Source organism: Oryctolagus cuniculus, chromosome 2 (genome assembly GCF_051225735.1).
Source record: "Oryctolagus cuniculus isolate XC-2025 breed Fujian yellow rabbit chromosome 2, ASM5122573v1, whole genome shotgun sequence".
NCBI classification, from domain to species: Eukaryota; Metazoa; Chordata; class Mammalia; order Lagomorpha; family Leporidae; genus Oryctolagus; species Oryctolagus cuniculus.
The window spans coordinates 114053557-114074127 of record NC_142868.1 but is presented as its reverse complement, the minus strand read 5'-3'; the positions used below and the strand labels follow the sequence as shown (position 1 = coordinate 114074127).

The window sequence follows — 20571 nt, the reverse complement described above, 5'->3', positions numbered from 1 at the left end:
ACAGAACTGCCTTTCAGCGAGGCTGTACAACTTGCAAGAGCTGCTAATCTCTGAAAAAGTGCTATCATTCACCTAGCCAACTGCTGCGTGCTGAGATTTCTGCAACACCATGACCCACCCTAACAAGTAATCCTCTCTCCCTTTCTTGGTTATGCTGAGCAATGAAAAATGTCATTTTCATTCGTAAACAACTTCTGTAAAACCAGCTGGGCCATGGTTTTCCGGTTGTATTTAGGATAAGAATGTACCTGAGAAGGTGATGGGACCTCTATACTCAGGTTCAGTCTGGACTGCACACCGAGGGGAGAATGCAGACCATTCCATTTCCCGGCAGACTCGGCTCTGCTGGTGTCAGGACTGGGAAACGCTGGCACACGTGCAGGAAGAGACGGCAACAAAGTGCAGGTTCTAGAGGCAGACGACATATCCCCATCCACAGCAGACAGGACCACTGCACGTACAGAACACAGATCAGACTCATCATAATTAAGAATGAAAATCTGTTTAAAAATGTCACTTGGAGCCATGCCAATATGAAAAAACGCACACCCTGGACCACCAACCTTCCTTGTGCTCCTCTTCTGTGGATTTCTGAGCTTTCTGGACTTGGAAGAGATCATGGACGGAACGCAGTCCACCAGGATGGTGGCTCGACTGAGCTGCTGAGTGCCTAGAGCATGTGGAGGGTGCCAGGTTAGCGGGCACCAACTGATTCACATGCATCCCAACCTGAAACCAGAATAAAGAGCATGTCACTAGAAAAAGGAACACTAAAAGCAAATGGAAGTTTAAGCAACATTCTTAATGATAAGATTATCTTATAGACCCTGTTTCTAAAACAGAGGTAAATAAAATCTGTCAAAACAGCCTAGTATATGATTTATTACAAAAACCACTTCCAGCCTAGCTAGTGAGCAATACATTCTACCTAAGTATACTGCAGTATCTTTAAAATACTATTCCAATGTATTCTAAATGTATTCCAATGACATTCTAGTCAACTAAGGTTTTAAACCAGACCTTTAAAGATGCTGAAAATATACCCTACTTAAACAGTTTTTTCCTTCATTTATTTTTTCTTTTTAAAAATTATATAATTTTCAAATCAAGAATGGGAGGGGGAAGAACAGCAAGTGTACCAGATTACCAAAACCATCCCATCGTAAAGCTCCAGTGTGCAGTATTTCAGAGAGCAGCTTCCATTACGCTGGCTTAGCGACTGTAATCCTTTAACTAAACCCACATCAAGCTACGTTCTCCACTCATGCGTCACGAAATTCAACCCACCACAACTCGTCTTTAAGAAGATCTAGAGTTTCAACATCCTGACGCCCTCTTTCCTGGCTGTTCCCAAGGTGCCTTCTCCCGTGGTTTGTTTCTCCCTTTTAGACTGTCATGCCGTAGACATCAGAATAAATTGCTGATTAAAAGGGCATTAAAGATACAACATTTTCTGATGTCCCATCTTTTAGGAAACAATAACAGGAAGAACAAGATATTGGGTTTAAAAGTAGCCTTTGAGAAAGAAAGGCACTACAGACACGCAGAAAATTCAGAAATGTCCTAACAAACCAGACTGGCATGAAGACTAAGGAGGTCAGCTCAGGTGGGAGTGGAGCTCACGATCTGCATAGACCTAACCTCCACCACAGGAACATCCAGAACAAGTCAGAATTCTGAAAGGTATCACACACTTACTTACCCCTCTCATATCCGATATATTGAGTTTCATGGTGTGAAACATGTTTAGTGCAGCCTTTCCAATTACTTTTGCACTATCTGTTGCCTGGTCAAGAGTCACAGTCCTGTAAATGACAGGAGTACTTTTTAGAGAAACAAAAGCCACCTTGCACATGGATTCACTGGTACTCCAGTGAATAGCACAGAACTATATAAGGAGTTACAGAGAAGTCAACCAGTTATGTAAACAGTACATAAAAATGAATGAGACAATTTCCCTCCAAGGAACCCAACAGTACCAAATGATACTGGCAGCAAGAGGGGGCTAAGTACACAGAACCTTGGGACTTCTAAGTAAAAACAATAATGGAATCTGTCAGCTAAAAATGAATTCAGAAGCCTAGAAAAAGACACAATTCTGGGTATGAATGAGCGATAAGCACAGGATGTTAGGTTCGGAGGTTACCGCTGCTGAGATGTAACTGATACACAGAAAAGAGAGGAATTCTCTGCATTTGGGTTACTGACTTCCACTGTGTTTAAAGCCACTGAGTAATTCACACATGTGAACATGCCTTTTAGAGGGCCCTAACACCCTGAGGGCGCCTGGTCTCATCTGGACTTAGGAACCAAGTGGTCAGCTACGAGACATGACATCCACTGTAACCTAATACCCAAAGACTGGAGTGTGAGTCTTAGAACTGGAAGACCAGGGGATCAGCCACCCATTGGTGGCAAACCCTGTGCTACGCTCACTCACTGTTTTCTTAAGGGCCTTCCTGGGGCTCTGGCATGAGCAGGGTAGCCCAATGCAAAGAGAAAACTACTAACTCAGTATCAATATATTGCTTCTGGTTCTCTTTTCAATGGAAAACTCAAGTGTTTTGATGATTCTTTCCGTGTATCTTAAATATTAAATTTCAGAAGTTAGAAAAACAACTTGTATTCCCAGAAAGGTATCATAAAATTGAATCTGATTTCCCTAAAGAAATTATGTTTACCAAGATAATACTCAGGGCTGGGGTTGCAGCATAGCAGGAAAGCAAATGCCTGCAGTGCCAGTATCCTATATGGGCACCAGATCAAGGCCATCAGAAGTACACACTTCCTGTCCAGCTCTCTGCTGTGGCCTGGGAAAGCAGCAGATGGCCCAAGTCCTTGAGTCCCTGTACCCACATGGGAGACCTGGAAGAAGCTCCTGGCTCCTGGCTTCAGATTGGCCCAGCTCTGCCTTTGCAACCATTTGAGGAGTGAATCACTGGATAGAAGAACTCTCTCTCTCTCTGTGCCTCTGCCTCTCTGTAACTCTTCCAAATAAAGAAAGCAATCTTTTTTTTTTTTTTTTTAAGGTACTACTCTTAGGGCTGGCACTGTGGTGCAGTGGTAAACCTGCCACGTGCAGTGCTGGCATCTCTCTCTCTGCCTCTGTAATACCACGTTTCAAATAAATAAATCTTTAAAAAATGATAATAGATAATAATCTTGAATAAAGGCCCAATAAATAGCTTATCATAGAAATGATCACTAACACTATATTGAACTATATTAAATAAACTACCGTTTGAAATATACATACATTTTAACACTTATTACAGGAGATAAAGGTAACAGTTCAAAATGACCAACTGCATAAAATGTTTTGTAGGTTCCTTTGTTTAATGCATACTTTATACTCCTGGTTTTCATGGTAAACAAACAACAATGAACTGGGGAGTGCCTGTGTCTGACAGCTGCCTAATGACATGGCAGCATCACCACATACATGAGCTACTCTGCACCAGACTCCAATTCCCTACATGTGGCTTCCAGCGTCGGAAGGCTTTACCTTTAGTTTGAAAGATATATTAAAATACACTGTATCATGCAGTATAAAATGACATGCAAAACCAATAATTTTTATTTTGGTCACATATCTTACATAAGTTTAGTAAGTGGCCCTCATGTTAAAAATCATCAAAACAGCTTTCAAACGTTTCCTCCCAGTTTTCAGAGACTGACTCTCTTCACAGAGTTCATACCTACAAATCACGGCTGAAAGGAGTGCGCAGAAACTTCCCTCAGGGAGAGCTGCCAAGTCCACAAACCCCAACTGTGCCCTGGTGCTGCACGTCTGCAGGCACTTCCTTCAGTGCACGCACTGACCACAGCAGTCTGGGAGCCCCAGCCCCAGCCCCACACCATTCCCATTCCACTTGTGATGGCCGAACCGGAGTGGATTTACCAATTCCGAAGGCCTTGGGCACAGGCCTGGACCTACAGAACATCAAATAACCCCAGACTTTATAGCTCTTTAGCTTTACAGCTCTTCCTGGGTTTTATGTTCTGTTAGTTACAGTAAGCTTCAGGGAAATAGAATTATCAAGCTCCTTTTGAAGCTTACCTGGCAATGTTATCACAAATTCCATGGCCTCCAAATTTTGCAGTCTCCACAGGGGCCCCCAGCTTTCGCACCATGATTTTCAGAGTCAGACGTTTGCCCTTCACGCCAGCAGACTCGAGTCGTCTTTGGATTTCTTCTGAAAGACTCAGAAGAAAAGCTTCTGCCTCTTTCGGCTATGTTTTGAAACACAAATGTGAGAAACTTCCATGTTATTTTCCTTTGGATCTTAGTAATTATTTTCAAGTATTTTAGTTCTTAATATCAAAGAGATCTATTATTTACTATCCCAATTAATTCTCTGTCACAAATAATCATTCTGGGGCCGGCGCTATGGTGTTGTGGACTAAGCCTCTGCCTGCAGTGCTGGCATCCCATACGGGCGCTGATTCAAGTCCTGGTTGCTCCTCTTCCGATCCAGCTCTCTGCTGTGGCCTGGAAAAGCAGTGGGAGATGGCTCAAGTGCTTTGGCCGCTGCACCTGCATGGGAGACCCAAATGAAGCTCCTGGCTTCGGATCAGCCCAGCTCCAGCTGTTGTGGCCATTTGGGGAGTGAACCTATGGATGGAAGATCCACTTCTACCTCTCTCTGTAACTCTACCTCTCAAATAAATAAAATATTGCAAAAACAAAAAAATCCTCGGAGGCCCAGCACTGTGGTAGAGCAGGTTAAAACTTGTGATGAGGAGCCAGCGCCATGGCTCACGTGGTTAATCCTCTGCCTGCGGCGCCGGCATCCCATATGGGCACTGAGTTCTAGTCCCGCTTGCTCCTCTTCCAGTCCAGCTCTCTGCTGTGGCCCGGGAGTGCAGTGGAGAATGGCCCAAGTGCTTGGGCCCTGCACCTGCATGGGAGACCAGGAGGAAGCTCCTGGCTTCGGATCCGCATAGCTCCAGCCGTTGCGGCCATTTGGGGAGTGGACCAACGGAAGGAAGACCTTTCTCTCTGTCTCTCTCTCTCACTGTCCATAACTTTGTTATGTCAAATAAATTTAAAACAAACAAACAAAAAACTTGTGACAAACATCCCGTATTATGTGCATCCCCTCTCAGAGTGCCAATAAAGTCCCGGCCGCTCCACTTCCCATCCAACCCCCCTGCTAATGCGCCTGGGAAAGCAGCAGAGGATAGCCCTAACACTTGGGCCCTGCTGCCCATGTGGCAGACCTGACGGAGTTTCTTGGCTCCTGGCTTCAGTCTGGCCCAGACCTGGCAGTTGTGACCAGGGAATAATATATCTCTCCCCTTCTCTCTGATACTCTGCCTTTCAAATAAATAAATAAATCTTAAAAGAAAAATCATTCTGTATACTCTAAATATTCAAAAGTTTCATCTTCCCAATAAAGCAAAAGGAATCACTTATAAATGCATTTCTTTTGCTTTTCTACACCATCACTGACCTGCTACAATTCTAAATTATTTGTTCTTATTAACAAGTTCTACTAATAAAATGTGCTCTCCAACATGACCTTAATTCCCACAAACAGTCCAAGCATGGTTTTCATTCTTAAGAAACTGAACTGGCTGAGTTCCACACAGTAGGCATGAGAGGGAAATTACCTCATCACATTTTAGGTCCTCACAGAACTTATTAAATTTCAAACACACATCCAAATACATATTCTGAAGGAAAATGGAAACTACTCATCTGTGCCATTACATCCTAAACCCAGGAATAATAAGGAAGTTGGCTACAACTTACTTGTAACTGTAGCTTAAAAATAACTTCAACACTGAAAACATTTTTAAGGTCTTTTTTCCCTCTTCATTGGAGATGAGAATTACAAAGTCTCCAGTTCTGTAAGAACTGACCCCCAACACGTCAACTTTATCCCCACACCCCCAGTCCAAGTTCTCTTGGTCTTATCTGAGCCCTACCTTATAGAGTATTACTTCTGAAAATTTTCCTGACGTTCTCAGAAAACCAGGTTTTAAGATTTCATTTCAGGCCGGCGCCGCGGCTCACTAGGCTAATCCTCCGCCTAGCGGCGCCGGCACACCGGGTTCTAGTCCCGGTCGGGGCGCCGGATTCTGTCCCGGTTGCCCCTCTTCCAGGCCGGCCCTCTGCTGTGGCCAGGGAGTGCAGTGGAGGATGGCCCAGGTGCTTGGGCCCTGCACCCCATGGGAGACCAGGAAAAGCACCTGGCTCCTGGCTCCTGCCATCGGATCAGCGCGGTGCGCCGGCCGCAGCGCACTGGCCGCGGCGGCCATTGGAGGGTGAACCAACGGCAAAGGAAGACCTTTCTCTCTGTCTCTCTCTCTCACTGTCCACTCTGCCTGTCAAAAAAAAAAAAAAAAAAAAAAAAAAGATTTCATTTCAAACATTAGGAGTCTTCTGGTTTAGACAGAGACAAGCCTGTAAGCTATAAACAGTAAGGCAAAATCTGTCATGTGGGCATGGAGCTGTAGTGTGGTTGGTTAAGCCTCCACCAGGAAGCTGGCATCCGGTACGAGTGCTAGTCCATGAGCTGGCTGTTTTGCTTCTGATCCAGCTCCCTGCTAATGCACCTGGGAAAGCAGCAGAGAAGGGCCCACATATTTTGGGCCCTTAATCCCACGTGGGAGGCCCGGAGAAAGCTCCCGGCTCCTGCCCTCAGCCTGGCCCAGCCTCAGCTGTTGACCATTTGGAGACTGAACCAGCAGATGAAATCTCTCTCTCTCTCTCTCTCTCTCCTCCTCTCTCTCTAGCTCTGGCTTTCAAATAAATAAAAATAAGTCTTAAAAAACAAAAGAAAAATCTGTCATGTGATCAGTACCTGTGTAAACCTTATTCCATAGTTGATCTCAGCTGAAACAGACTTTCTTTCCTTTTCAGTTCGAACTGGTCTGTCATCCAAACCACGGCAGAACCTATAGAGCATCTGACCTGTTTTGGGACCAAATTCTTTTTGGAGTTTTGCCATGGTCATATACTGCAAGTCTCCACAAGTTTTAATTCCCAAAGATGCCAACTTAGATTCCATTGTACGTCCAACGCCTAGGAAAGGGAACAGAGAGTTCTAGTTTTGCAGGACACACTTACTAAAAGTAATTTTAGTAATCTGAAATAACTATCATTCATGCACAACTAGTTTAAAATAATCTTTAAAAAGCTTAGTTAAGTGACAAAACTTAAGCATCTTATAAGACTGAATAAAGTTCTTTTAGTATAGTCATCACAGTAGTAGTATTTCTAGAATCCACCTGTCAATTTGGACTCTACAAAGACAGAATCCAGACTTAAATGTGAGGGTATTTCAAGGTGGTCACAGAAAATCAAATTAAGAGATGTATTTATTTTGGTGCAAAAAAATGTTTAAAGATTTATTCATTTATTTGAAAGTCAGAGTTGCAGAGACAGGGAGAAACACAGAGAGATCTTCCATCCAGTGATTCACTCCCCAGATGGCCCTAACAGCCTGGGGCAGGGCAGGCCAAAGCCAGGAGCCAGGAGCTTCTTCCAAGTCTCTCAGAGATCCAAGAAGTTGGGTCATCTTCCGCTGCATTTCCCAGGCCATCAGCAGGGAGCTGGAATGGAGCAGCCAGGGTACGAACCAGTACCCATATGGAATGCCTGTGTCACAGGAGATGGCTTTGCCACAAATCCATGCATACAAGGAATCTTCAAACAACTCATGGAAGTGGCCAGATAGGTAGTGCAGCAGGTTAAGCTGCCTGCTGTAACACTGGCATCCCTTATAGGAGCGCTGCTTTGATTCCCATCAACTCTGCTTCTGATCCTGCTCCCTGCCAATGAGCTAATGAAAGCAGACAATGGCTCCAGTGTTTGGTCCCTGGCCACCCACATGGGAGACTCAGCTGGAGTTTCAGGCTCCTGTGTGTAGCCTAGACTAGCCCTGACCATTTAGGGAATGAACCAGCAGATGGAAGATCTCACTGCCTTTCAAGTGACTTTTTTTTAAATTCATGGACAATATATATTATGGAAAAAATATGAATGTATTTCCAAAATGTTTTTCACCAAAATTAATGTTATCTTTTAATTCAATATTTCATGAACTTCTGGAAGTGTCCTTGTATGTGTAACTAAAGTTATCTAAAGAATGGGATATGGGGGCCAGCACTGTGGTTCAGCAGGTTAAGCCGCTGCCTGTGGTGACTACATCCCATATGAGTGCTGGTTCAAATCCCTCCTGTTTCACTTCCAATGCAGCTCCCTGCTAATGCCCCTGGGAAAGCAGTGCAAGATGGCCCAATTAGTTGGGCCCCTGGACTCCTGTAGGAGACCTGGACAGAGTCCCAGCCTCCTGGCTTTGGCATGTCTCAGCCCTGGCTATTGTGGCCATTCGGGAGTGAACCAAGGGATGGAAGATCTTTCTCTCTCTGTAACTCTGCCTTTCAAATAGTAAGTCTTAAAAGAACAAAACTCCCATAAGAGGTATTACGCACCCCAACAGCTAGCCCGGCAGCAGGTGCTATGTGCTACCCTGCAGATTTCTGTCCCCTCTGAAGGATGCTCATGAGCTCTGCTTCTCTAGGTTGGGATCTTGGTTTTCATCAGTCTGCCCTACAGGCTTTACAAAGATGGACATATCTAGCAAAGTGTTTTAGAGAAATCTAGGTAAACTGTAATTCTTAACAAAAATGGTTCCACAGCATCAAATAAATTATTTCCCACTGAAGATGAAAAGATCATGTGCATTTCTGGTGTTCTGTACTATCAAGAGTTTAGAGTGAAGTCTGCCCTCTTCTGCTCGTCACTGTTAATTCTAGCTCCTGTCCAGGGCTGCCTTTAGTAGCAGGTTCCGCCCAGAGAACCACCAGAAGCAGTGATGAACACCTCAACGTTAGATTGTGCATTTTACAAAGACCTATGTCCATAGCAGTGGGCCAGACTAGCTTAAACCAAGAAAGCTGGATGAAAGACGTTAAGGGGGCTGGCTCCTAATTGTGCCAATTTAATGTGTAAGTCAGATCAAAAGAATACCAGAGACTATGAATTGACAATTAGGAAAATCCTAGAGACCAACCACAAAAAGTTAAGATTCTAAGTGAGGTGTATGATGAATATTTCTCAATGTGGGGAGGAGAAATCCAACAGAATGGAAGAATCATGTACTACAAAAAAGGTAGGCAGCTATTTGTGTTCAGGAAAGATATTTTTTTCCCTTTCCCATGTTGCTTCACTCCCCACTCCCACAACCTAATCATAATCTGTTCTGCATAGATATGGGTGCCAATCTGTTCTTGTGGACTTGCAATACTAGCAAGAGGCAGTAATGATATTAGATTAATGTGTGTGTGTGTGTGTGTGTGTGTGTAGGAATCCATAGGTTTTATAGTGTCTTCCTGTAGCTGTACTTTTAAAGCTAGGAGTAAACACAGGAAGAAAACTCTTACTTACTAACAGGTACAAAAGAAAGGATGTTCTATTAAACATTATCAAATTAAACACAACCCAGGGGCCAGCGCTGTAGCATAGCACGTAAAGCCACCGCCTGAAGTGCCAGCATCCCATATGGGTGCTGGTTTGAGTCCCAGCTGCTCCACTTCTGATCCAGCTCTCTGCTATGGCCTGGGAAAGCAGTAGAAGATGGCCCAAGTCCTTGGGCCCCTTCACCCACATGCGAGACCCGGAGGAAGATCCTGGCTCCTGGCTTTGGATCGGCACAGCTCCAGCCACTGTGGCCATCTGGGGAGTGAACCAGCAGATGGAAGACCTCTCTCTCTCTGCCTCTCAAATAAATCTTAAAACAAAATACAATCCAATTCAACTGCACTGTCCCTTTAGTGAAGGAGAAAAGCTCTACTCCATGAAAGACAACGGCCTCAGGGGGAGATGATTGAGAGAGGTGGGGGGTGTGGCTGACCTCTACCCCTATTACTTGAAGGGTGAAAAAATAAACCAATCCTGGAGCAGCACCAAAATCCTGGAGAGGGCTGCTAGTTTTAACTGGATGCCTAATGTAAGTGTAAGAAAAGGATGACGTATTTAAAGAGAAAGTAAAGGAAGCACAGGGCCCAAACTGAATGTAGCCACCTAGAAAGGAAAATATGCTCACTTAGAACCACGTCTCCAAGAAGTAGAGAAGAAAATCAGAGCTACGGGAGCTGCTTGCTGGCAACTGGAATGAAGACTTGGTACTTAAAATGGCCAATAATGGCCCCACCTTGGCATCCAGACCTGGCTGTGCAATACAGACACAAGAAAGTTTCAAAGAATAACATTTTGCCCATCTACGTCCCTACCAAGCAAGAAAACACAAAAATGGAGATGTGGGCCGGCGCTGTGGCTCACTTGGTTAATCCTCCGACTGTGGCACTGGCAATCCATATGGACGCCGGGTTCCAGTCCTGGGTGCTCCTCTTCCAGGCCAGCTCTCTGCTGTGGCCCGGGAGGCCAGTGGAGGATGGCCCAAGTGCTTGGGCCCTGCACCCGCATGGGAGACCAGGAAGAAGCACCTGGCTCCTGGCTTTGGATTGGCACAGCACCGGCCGTAGCAGCCATTTGGGGAGTGGACCAACGGAAGGAAGACCTTTCTCTCTGTCTCTAACTCTACCTGTCCAAAAAAAAAAAAAAAAAAAAAAAAAAAAAGGAGATGTTCTGTGTGTGCCCTGCATGTGGCTACAGTGCATTTGAAATCTGGTCAGTGCAGCTCAGGAACTGACATGTTAATTCTGATGTTACTAGCTTCACCTGGCTACACTCCGATGCTAGTACTGGTCGTTGTGTCCACATCTGTGTGTGAAGTGTTTCAGAAGAGATAGAAATCACAGACCGAAGCCGTAAATCAAGCACAGGCTGAACGAGGTACACAGGGCTCTTAACTGGGGGCTCCCACACAGGGCAAAGGCCTGGCAAAGGCCCAGAGAACGTGTGGAGACATTCTTGGTACAGAGACATTGGCTGGGGACGGTCCTAGCTTTAGTTAGGTAAGATCAAGTTAGGGGATGTATCTGCTAGTTTAACATAAGCATTCTTCCGTGGTGTCCTCTAGAACAAACTTCGTATTGTAAATGTTTTTCCTCCTCATCTGGCCAGGAAGCAGATGAAGGGGAGTAGTAAGATTACTAGGTCAATAAGTTAAAAACTGTTTAAAAAAAAAAAAAGAAAAGAAAAAAATCTACAAAATTGGTTCAACGATGGTGTTTTGAACTGATTATGTATTCCCCAAACTTACATGTCTAACATTTAACTACCAGCATGTTTCACTGTGATTATCTATGGACACAGTCGTTTAAAGAGGTAACTAAGCTAAAATGAGGTCATGTGGGCAGGCTCCTATTCAATCTGACTGGTTTCTTTGTAAGAAATTGAGAGTCGGGGATGAGGGAATGGGGGAGGCCGGCTCCATCATGGCACTGGATGCCCACAACCCGCATCAGAATGCAAGTTCAAGTCCCAGCTACTCCATTTTGGATCCAGCTTCCTATTGATGCGTTCTGGGAGTGAACAGAACTGGGGTAAGGAATCTTCTTTCTGCCAAGAGCCATTTGGATATTTGTAGCATCATTTGTGGACCCTACAAAATTATCAACTTAAAGATTAGCCTGCTATAGATTTACTGAATTTCAAGTTTGGCTTGTAGTTGCCTTGGCAGGGTCAGATCAAATGATTTCTTTCTTTCTTTTTTGTTTTTTTAAAGATGTTATTTATTTGAGAGGCAGGGTTACAGACAAACAGGGAGAGATAGGTCTTCCATCAGCTGCTTCACTCCCCAGATGGCTACAACAGCCAAAGCTGGGCCGATCCAAAGCCAGGAGCCAGGAGCTTCTTCTGGGTCTCTCACATGGGTGCAGGTGCCCAAGCATTTGGGCCATCTTCCAGTGCTTTCCCAGGCCATAGTTGAGAGCTGAAATCGGAAGTGGAACAGCTGGGACTAGACCTGGTGCCCATATGGGATGCCAGCATCCCAGGAAGACTTAGCCTACTACACACAGCACCAGGCCTTCTGCTGGGTTTATATGGCCAGTAGGCCAGACATTCCTCACCCCTATTGTACATGATGGCTCAAGTCCTTAGGCCTATTGCCACCCACATCAAAGACCAAGATGGAATTTCCAAGTTCCTGGTTTCAGCCTGGCCTAGCCCTGGCTGTTTCAGGCATTTGGGGAGTGAACCAGCACACAGAAGACCTCTCTTTCTATCTTGCTCTGCCTTTCAAGTTGATGAAAATCAATAAACATTTTTAAAAATAGAAAAAAAGAAACCTGAGACACAAACACACAAGCATGCACACAGGAAAGCTCATGTGAGGATGGAGCAAGGCCATCTACAAGCCAAGGAGACAGGCCTCAGAAGAACAACCCCACTGACATCTTCATTCCCAGCCTCCAGAACCATGATAATATTTGTAACAATAAATTCCTGTGTAAGCCTCTGAGTTTGGGGCCCTTTGTTAAGGCGCTTCTTAGGAAATAACAGAGTTGGCTAGCATAATAAACTTTACATACACTGGTTCCTTCTTGAAGAAAACTGCATTAAAAAAGTAATTAAATCTAATAAGGTAATTTGCTACTTTGAATACATAATGCTATTTATTCTTCAAACTGAACCTCAAGATGACATCAAAAACATTATTTTTTGCCATAATACATTGTTTTAGGTCACACATCTACTAAGGGGTTGGGAATATTCTTCCACCACAAAATGGCATCTGAATGATTTCTTATTTTATGACCTATAATGGAAATTTCTAATTCAATTCCATATATTTCATTGGGTTTAAAATTACGCATTTAAAAATACCATTAAATCCACTTTTAACAAATGGATGAGTTTAAAAATCTTCAAAACAGATGGCCCAAGTACTTGGAGCCCTGCACCTACATAGGAGACTGGGAAGACGCACCTAGCTCCTGGCTTCAGATAAGCTGAATTCTAGCCATTATGGACATTTGAGAAGTGAACCAGCAGATGGAAGCCTGCTCTCACTCTTTCTCTCTCTCTGTACTCTGCCTCTCCAATAAAAATAAATCTTAAAAAACAAACAAACAAACAAACAAAAAAAACAACTTTACAACACAAATACCCAAGAGCTTTATGAAGTTGACACAGGTGGCTTAATAACACATAACACCCTTCCCCTAGCAAGGAAGGTATATATAGGAAGTTTTTCTTCAGTGTCTCAAGTTTACAAAAACACAACACCTCATATTTAGGTTTTATTTCTAATATAGTGCATACATTTTCTTTTACAATTATTTGTAAACTGTCCGTAGTCTTGCAGCATGATTTCATAAACAAAGATCTCCAAACTTTGCCTATTTCAATTAGTATTTCTTTAAAACACAACAGCAATTGCAGCATATTCCCTTTAAAATGATTTCTTAGAATCCTCAATCTTGCTACTTGAAAAACACCCATCACCAAACTAAGACGTAATACTATGGCCTAGAGAAAGCAATTGAGAAGATTTTCAATAAGAATTAAAAATTTTGTTTTCCATTACACTCAAGCAGACTCAAAAAAATATTTAATACTCATGTTTGGGAAATATATAGAACTAAGCAAAGAATTTATGAGTGCCTTCAGTAGACAAAAAATTAAAAAGATTTCTGCTTACCTGGTAGATTAATAACTAGCTGACCTCTGATAAAATCATCTACTTCTTCTGGTTTCAAGTGGTACTGTCCATCTGGTTTTGCTTTTCTAGTTGCCATTCTAGCAAGGAGAATGTTAGAACCTACAATATTAGAAGGAAAATCAAGAAATCTTTAGAATTTTAAAAATTTCCTAATAAAGACATCAATCATTTATGAAAATAAGATATAATTTTGATCGTTTGCAACAGTGCATAAAACTGGCAGACTTTGGTTAAGTATTCCAGATTACGACTGCAGGCTGCTGGACATAAAGGTTTGAGAGAAAGCAGTCCTGATTTAAGAGCAGGGTTTACAGGACACATACTGGGGAGGGAAATGCGGGCACAAGAATGCCACTGGGCTTAAGCAAGCACGCCCTGAGCACTGACACACAAGTGGTGGGAGGTGAGGCCAGGAGAGTCCACAGCAGGGACAGTCGTGGGCCAGGAAAGCTGCACAGAGAAGGTCACGATGTGCAATGCAGGGCTGCTACCCTCCCTGAGTATCTAACTCCTCCAGACATCAAGGGACACTGACAGCAAGGACACCTCTTGCTTTTATGGAGGACTTAATTGAAAACTGTATTTTTCCTAGGGTGATAAAGATTCTTGCAAAGAAAAAAGGCTCTGGAAAGTCACATCAAAATAGTGGTGAGTTCTGAGGAAAGTGGAAACATCAAGTTTGAATTACATGCTGGAACCTGAAAGAACACAACCACTTGTCAATTAAAAGTAAGTGCTATTAAAAGCAACCTCACACTGGGACACAGAAGCTGAGTCTGAAAGGAGAAGGCTCTTTGGGCCAGCAGGCGGAGTCAGAGGCGGGCTAGTGCGTCACCACAGGATTGCTCATGGAGTATTAATCATGTCAAATTATTTGTCTGTCTTAAGATATTCTGACATCTTGGATCTCGCTGGTTGGGGAGACACTGCCCTTCGCACGCCAACCCTCGCAGGGCTGGATAATTCCTGAACGTATTTCTCATACGCCACCCAGTAAGTCGCCCCTAATCACCTCCTTAACACATTCTCAAACCAAGCTCAATACATTTCCCACCCTAGGCAGCTCACAGCTATCTACCAGGCCACTAGAGACCACCCCCATAGGGCTAAAGCCCACCAAAATTACTCAGACTAGCCAACCCTAAACTGATTCCTCTGTCCTGCCTTGCTTTACCCAGGACCCCAATAATGGCTCTGGGTCAGCTGCCACCAGTCTTGCTACTGCCTCCTAGGCATCCTGCTGCTTTCTCTGCATGGTGTGGCCCTCCTCTTGGGAAATATAACAAATGTAAATGTAAAAGGCAATCTAACAAATCTTTCTTACAATGGCATTAGCCTTTGTGTCATCCCTTAGTGGGTACAAAGGAGACAAGGAGCCTCAGAGAAAGAAGGGTGTCTGAATAAGGATGGGAAAATAATTAGGTGCCAGTTTGAGTCCCGGCTGCTCCACTTCCAATCCAACTCCCCACTAATGTGACTGGGAAAGCAGGAGAGGTTGGCCCATGTACTGGGCCCCTGCACCCACATGGGAGACTCGAATATGCTCCTGGTTCCTGGCTTTGACCTGGCCCAGCCCCGGCCATTCTGGCCACTTGAGGAGTGAACCAATGGATGGAAGACACCAGTAGATGGAAGACATCTCTTTCTGTCTCTCTCTCTCTCTGTAACTCTACCTTTCAAATAAAGAAATTAAAAGTAGTAACAATTAAGAAAACATTATCTCTACTTCCCCAGTCTGTGAATACAGAATATGGCAGGGGCAAAATGGCTGCACTCAAGAAAATGGCAAGAACAGGGCTATCTCGGCAGAGGTGCTACAGAGGTTCAGAAAGGAAGAGGACACACAAAGAAGCTTAGGTCTGACAGCGAGCTCCAAGGGCACCAAAGGAAGAGTCAACAACAGACAGGTAAGTGGACCCAAAGCCCAGGCTGCGGCCGCAATGGGTGAGCTGCACAGACTGAGAGTACGAGTTAGCCAGACTTCCAGCACTGACAGAGCAGACAGGCACGGCTGTACTCTCCAGGAAGCTGTAGTACAGACGGTAACAGCGTAACAGGGAGACTGACTGGTATTGGCACTCAACTCAATCCCACACAGCACTCCACACCCCCTCTTTAGTTTCAATTCATTTTTGAAGAAAAAAAAACCTACAAAATAGAATTCAAATTGTTCCATTTTTGAAAGAACAAGTAAAATATTTAAACAGGTTTACTACAAAGCTATCAATCATTTACTTAGATTTCCAATATGCGTCATCTCATGTATCTCCTAAGAGTAAGCAACACTGAGACACCTTGAGGAAAAAGGCACTGGTATCAGGAAGCTCATGAAAACAAACATTGCTCAGAGCAATGGCATCCAAGGATCCTAAAGCAGTTCTACTGAATAAAAATAATAATCCAGAAAAAGTTAGATACTAACCAATTCCAACAGAGGCAGCACATTTAGTTTGGTCTTTGATTTCCATACGGACAGCATCGGCAAATTCCTCAGGAGTGAGTTTGGTCTCTGCAAGGATCTCAGTGATGTCGACCAGTGCTTCATCACAGCTGACAGCTTCGATATTATGAGTGTAACTATCAACACAAAGCAAAGGCAATGAACCACAGCCAGGAAGCCACGTGCTAGACACAATGCTGCAAAATAAAGTCATCTTCAACATTTCCTCACAAAACTTACATCACTAAAAAACAAAACAAAACAATAAAACAAAAAAAACCCACCCAGCATTTTAAATGAACTGCTTGAAGTACCATTTAGTCACCCAACTTCCAACTTCAAAGTTAGTGAGTTCTCTTTTTCCACAGTAACTATCAAAAATACAGCAGAAATCAACATTCCAGTTTCCCTGCACAGAGAATACTTTGTAAACCCTGGGGTAGTAAGTAGTAGATAGTAAGAGCTGTTAAAACATTTAATCTAAAAAATTTTCAAGCATGGTTAAAAAAATCCTTATGGACCAGAAAAACTATACAAATCAAATAACTAATTGCTGCTCTGGTAAAACAAAAATGTAACTAAATATCATTCTCAACAGCAGGTCCCAGGACCTGTAAGATCAGGTGGCCAATCATCCCAACACCTAAGAGAACCCTAACTACATCCAGTGGAAATCCTTTTTTTTTAAAAATCATTTTATATGACCTGCCCATCATGAAGGACTTCTTAACTCTACTACAGAAGGGAAGTTAAGAGCTGCCATGACTTTCCAATGCTAATTTATAATAAGCACTATGAAATCACAAAACAAAATTGTATCAGAAACGGGAGGCAACCAAAGAAGCCTTGGATCAAAACTGTGTCTTCAATAATACCTTTGGTAATGAATACACTAGGAAAATCAGGCCCTACCTCACTGACACCTTACAGTAGGTTACAAATCAGAATAATAGCCCTGTTTGTTCAAGAAACGAGAATGTTTTGTTTAGGCTACAATAAAAAAGCATACTTTTTAAGAACCGAACTGGTATACTTGATATGAGGATTTCTGCTTCAGAGTGAAAGCTGCTCTGAGGCAGGCAGACTAGGAAGTTGAGACAGGACTTCCAAAGGGTGGTAGGAGAATAACACTGTATTTTTTCCCTAAGAATAGAAACATGCCATTGACAATGCCTCCTCAGACTAAAATCCCACCAGGACTTGCACGTGTCACATCCTCCCTCATATCCTGATCCAAGGTCCAGGTTGGCAGTCTGCCTTAGGGTCTTGACACCCGGGACACAGCAGTCCCACTCCCTCACCGCAGTCACCCATTCATGGCCCCCACTGGGAAACTACCACTGGTCTCAGCTCTGGTGTGGGATTTAATGCACTCTCTACTTGGCAGCACAATGCCGTATTTTCTGGTCTTACACATAGCTGTGACCACACTCAGTCCTACAAACTGATGCCAGGTAACTTCATCCATCCTTTTATACTTTTTCTCCCTTACTGAAGATCCCACAAGGGCAGAGACTGGATTTCACTCCTCTCTGTGAAAGAGCAAGGAGCAGTGATATATGCATATTCAATACTCATGTTCAAAATGCAGCGTAAGAAAGAAGAGGTAGAAGTGGAGACAGAGACAAGAAATAAACATCTGTTGGAACATTACTATAGTCCTGGGGCCAACAACCCTCGGCCTAACCTCCAGATGCCTGTTTTGGTAAATAAAGCTTTACTGGCACAGGGCCTCATCCACTCAGTAGTAGCTCTATCCATGCACATTCTGGCTTACTAGGGAAGCTGAGGAGTTACAGCAGACAAAACTGTGCTGGCCCCCTGCTTTAAAGTACACACAGTATGTTAGATTTTTTTTAAATTTTGTTTCAAGTCAATATTAAAACATGCCTCTACAAAACATTTAAAAAATGAGCCACAAAAGACTAATTTTTCTAAAAACTAACTGTTGCTAAGTGTGTCTAAAAATTTAAGAAGATAAACTGTTTAATATAGGTTGTAATCAAGCTATCCATCCTAATTTTAAAGAAAACTACAAATAAAATACAATGAAAGAGATAAACAGGCTAAATAAGTTCCATTCATTCATCCATCTGGTCCCATGGGAGGAAAACTGGAACCACTGACTGTATGTTACAGAGGAACAGAAATCAAATTTTACACAGGCATCAGGAAGTACTGGAGTAATTTAGTAATGCAAAAAGGCTTCCTCCAGAATGAGCTGTCACCTTACTGAAACTGGTCAAAGAAAAGAAGGCCGGCCGGTGCTGCAGCTCACTAGGCTACTCCTCCGCCTGCGGTGCCTGCACTCCGGGTTCTAGTCCCGGTTGGGGCGCCGGATTCTGTCCCGGTTGCCCCTCTTCCAGTCCAGCTCTCTGCTGTGGCCCGGGAGTGCAGTGGAGGATGGCCCAAGTACTTGGGCCCTGCACCCCATGGGAGACCAGGATAAGTACCTGGCTCCTGCCATCGGATCAGCGTGGTGCACTGGCCGCAGCGGCCACTTGGCGGGGTGAACCAAAGGAAAAAGGAAGACCTTTCTCTCTGTCTCTCTCTAATTCTGCCTGTCAAAAAAAAAAAAAAAAAAAAAAAAAAGAAGAAGGCCATCCAACTGGGATGCTGATGCTGAGGAAAGGGATTCTGGGGATGTCTGGCAAAAGTGACCCTGACGGTGCTGAAGAAAACTGGATTACCTTTAACATTAGCTGAGAGAAGAATAACAACAGACATGAAATGACTATTATCCACTGTACCTTGCCAAGGTTTCATACATTGTTCTGGCAACCTCCTTATATGCATCAAAATCATATGGCACAGCCTGAAGATTAGGGCATAGCTGTTTAGCATACCCAAAGAACATTCCATTTTTAATGCCAACTTGTCTACAGAGAGAGAACAAAAAATAATAGAGATTATATTAGGAAGTTTCCAAAATGAACTATCAAATATATGGATATTTCCCCATGCCACTAATATATAATCTCCATTTAACCCCTTTCTCATTAGGGATTAAATATATAAATAGGCTTAAGAAAACTTACAGGTTTGTTTCCCCCCAAACAAACAAACAAAATAATCACGCAACTATGTGACTGGTATAAATGACATCTCTTCTCTGTCTGATGACTTCCTCCTAAGACTCAGACCTCTGGCCCCTTTGCAGAGATGCCAGCATGCCATATGCTGGTGATATCACAACCACCACAGAGCAGGAACGTGCTTCAAAAACAGGTTTTCTTCCCTTAATACAAGGCACAGTTTGGCCAGGGTTCATCCCCCAAAGACAAAGAATAGAAACGCAAGAACTACACAAAACAGCGCTATGTGACAAACACACAAAATGTACTCATCCTATTACCACCCAATTCCCAATTGACCAATTCCATGCTCCTGAAGTGGCTCCACAGTGGTTGAGATGCCAACAGCATTGTATATGGTAGGACATCACTCTGGGCAGGAGCCAGGGTTCCAGAACTTTGAGGGACCTAATTGAAAATGGTAAATTTTAAATCTACTGTGTGTCTCAATGCCCCACATTACCTTTGGTATTTTGGAGCATTCAGCACAAACTATAGTTATGGAATTATACATAATTAGTAAAATTCCATTTAATCACTGTGAAGAATAAAAAAAACCATACCATAGTAAAACCATAAGCAAATAATAAAGCACTGTTTCACCAGATTATGTAATATGAAAACAGTTATCCTACACATTTATTCAGTAAGCTTCTGTTAACAAAGGTCCACACACTCAGTCTTCAATTACTCAGAGGCTTGTGGCAGCCTCCCGGTATTCAGACCACTACTGAAAGCCAAGAAGGAAACAGTCCTCCAAGTTACTAAGAAGCACACACAAAATCACAGGTATTTTTTTGTGTACTCAAGAACAATAATAAGTCAGCTCACTGTTAAGTCCCTAATAGATGAGAAATATCCAACAGGAAGGAAAAATTACAATGAAAGAAGTGGCCACTGACAAACAGAATGAATTCTTTCACTCAGGTATTTTGTGAGGTGTTGAGTAAAGATGGTAAATAAAAGAGATCGTATCATGTTCACTGTACGACCCTGTATTCACCTACCAAAGGATGGATTATACTCAACAGGCCTTGTTAATGCAATTTTTAATTATATATAATTAGTATATACTTATATATAGCTTAGGTGTATATAAACAAACATATAAATAGAAGAGTAGTAAAAATTATTAAAGCAGAAAAAAGGTCAAGTATCAAAAAGAGTAAACTTCAGGTAATAATAGTGCCAGATATATAGGTTCAGCACATGAAATCCACATTTAACAAATTTAAGCTAAGCAGGGATGGGAAATTTTTTTTTTGCCAAGGGCCATTTGGATGTTTATGACACCAGTCACGGGCCATACAAAATCATCAATTTAAAAATGAACCTGCTACAGATTTATTGACGTTTTAAGTCCTGCCTGCGGTTGCTTTGGCAGGGCCAGTACAGATAATGTCCCAGACCTTATACAGCCCAGAGGCCAAACTTCCTTTGCCTGTTTGAATGGAATGTGATACATAACTGCTAT

General features: G+C 43.1%; 1 protein-coding gene across 30 annotated transcripts in view; it reads right to left on the bottom strand.

Annotated features, from left to right (window-relative positions):
• REV1 (REV1 DNA directed polymerase) overlaps nt 1–20571 on the bottom strand; it is a 95018-nt gene that overhangs the window by 4201 nt on the left and 70246 nt on the right. For 25 of the 30 annotated variants that reach the window (XM_089325980.1, XM_089325981.1, XM_089325982.1 and 22 more), the window contains 8 exons: nt 18774–18902; nt 16006–16160; nt 13563–13682; nt 6813–7033; nt 4061–4233; nt 1703–1805; nt 564–729; nt 249–451 (listed from right to left, as the gene is read on the bottom strand). In XM_089325980.1, the coding sequence (XP_089182106.1) occupies nt 249–451; nt 564–729; nt 1703–1805; nt 4061–4233; nt 6813–7033; nt 13563–13682; nt 16006–16160; nt 18774–18902 (1270 nt within the window). Of the gene's footprint in view, nt 1–248; nt 452–563; nt 730–1702; nt 1806–4060; nt 4234–6812; nt 7034–13562; nt 13683–16005; nt 16161–18773; nt 18903–19378; nt 19503–20571 lie in introns of those variants that run through there. The other 5 variants (XR_016229158.1, XR_016229159.1, XR_016229160.1 and 2 more) reach the window with 2 other exon arrangements.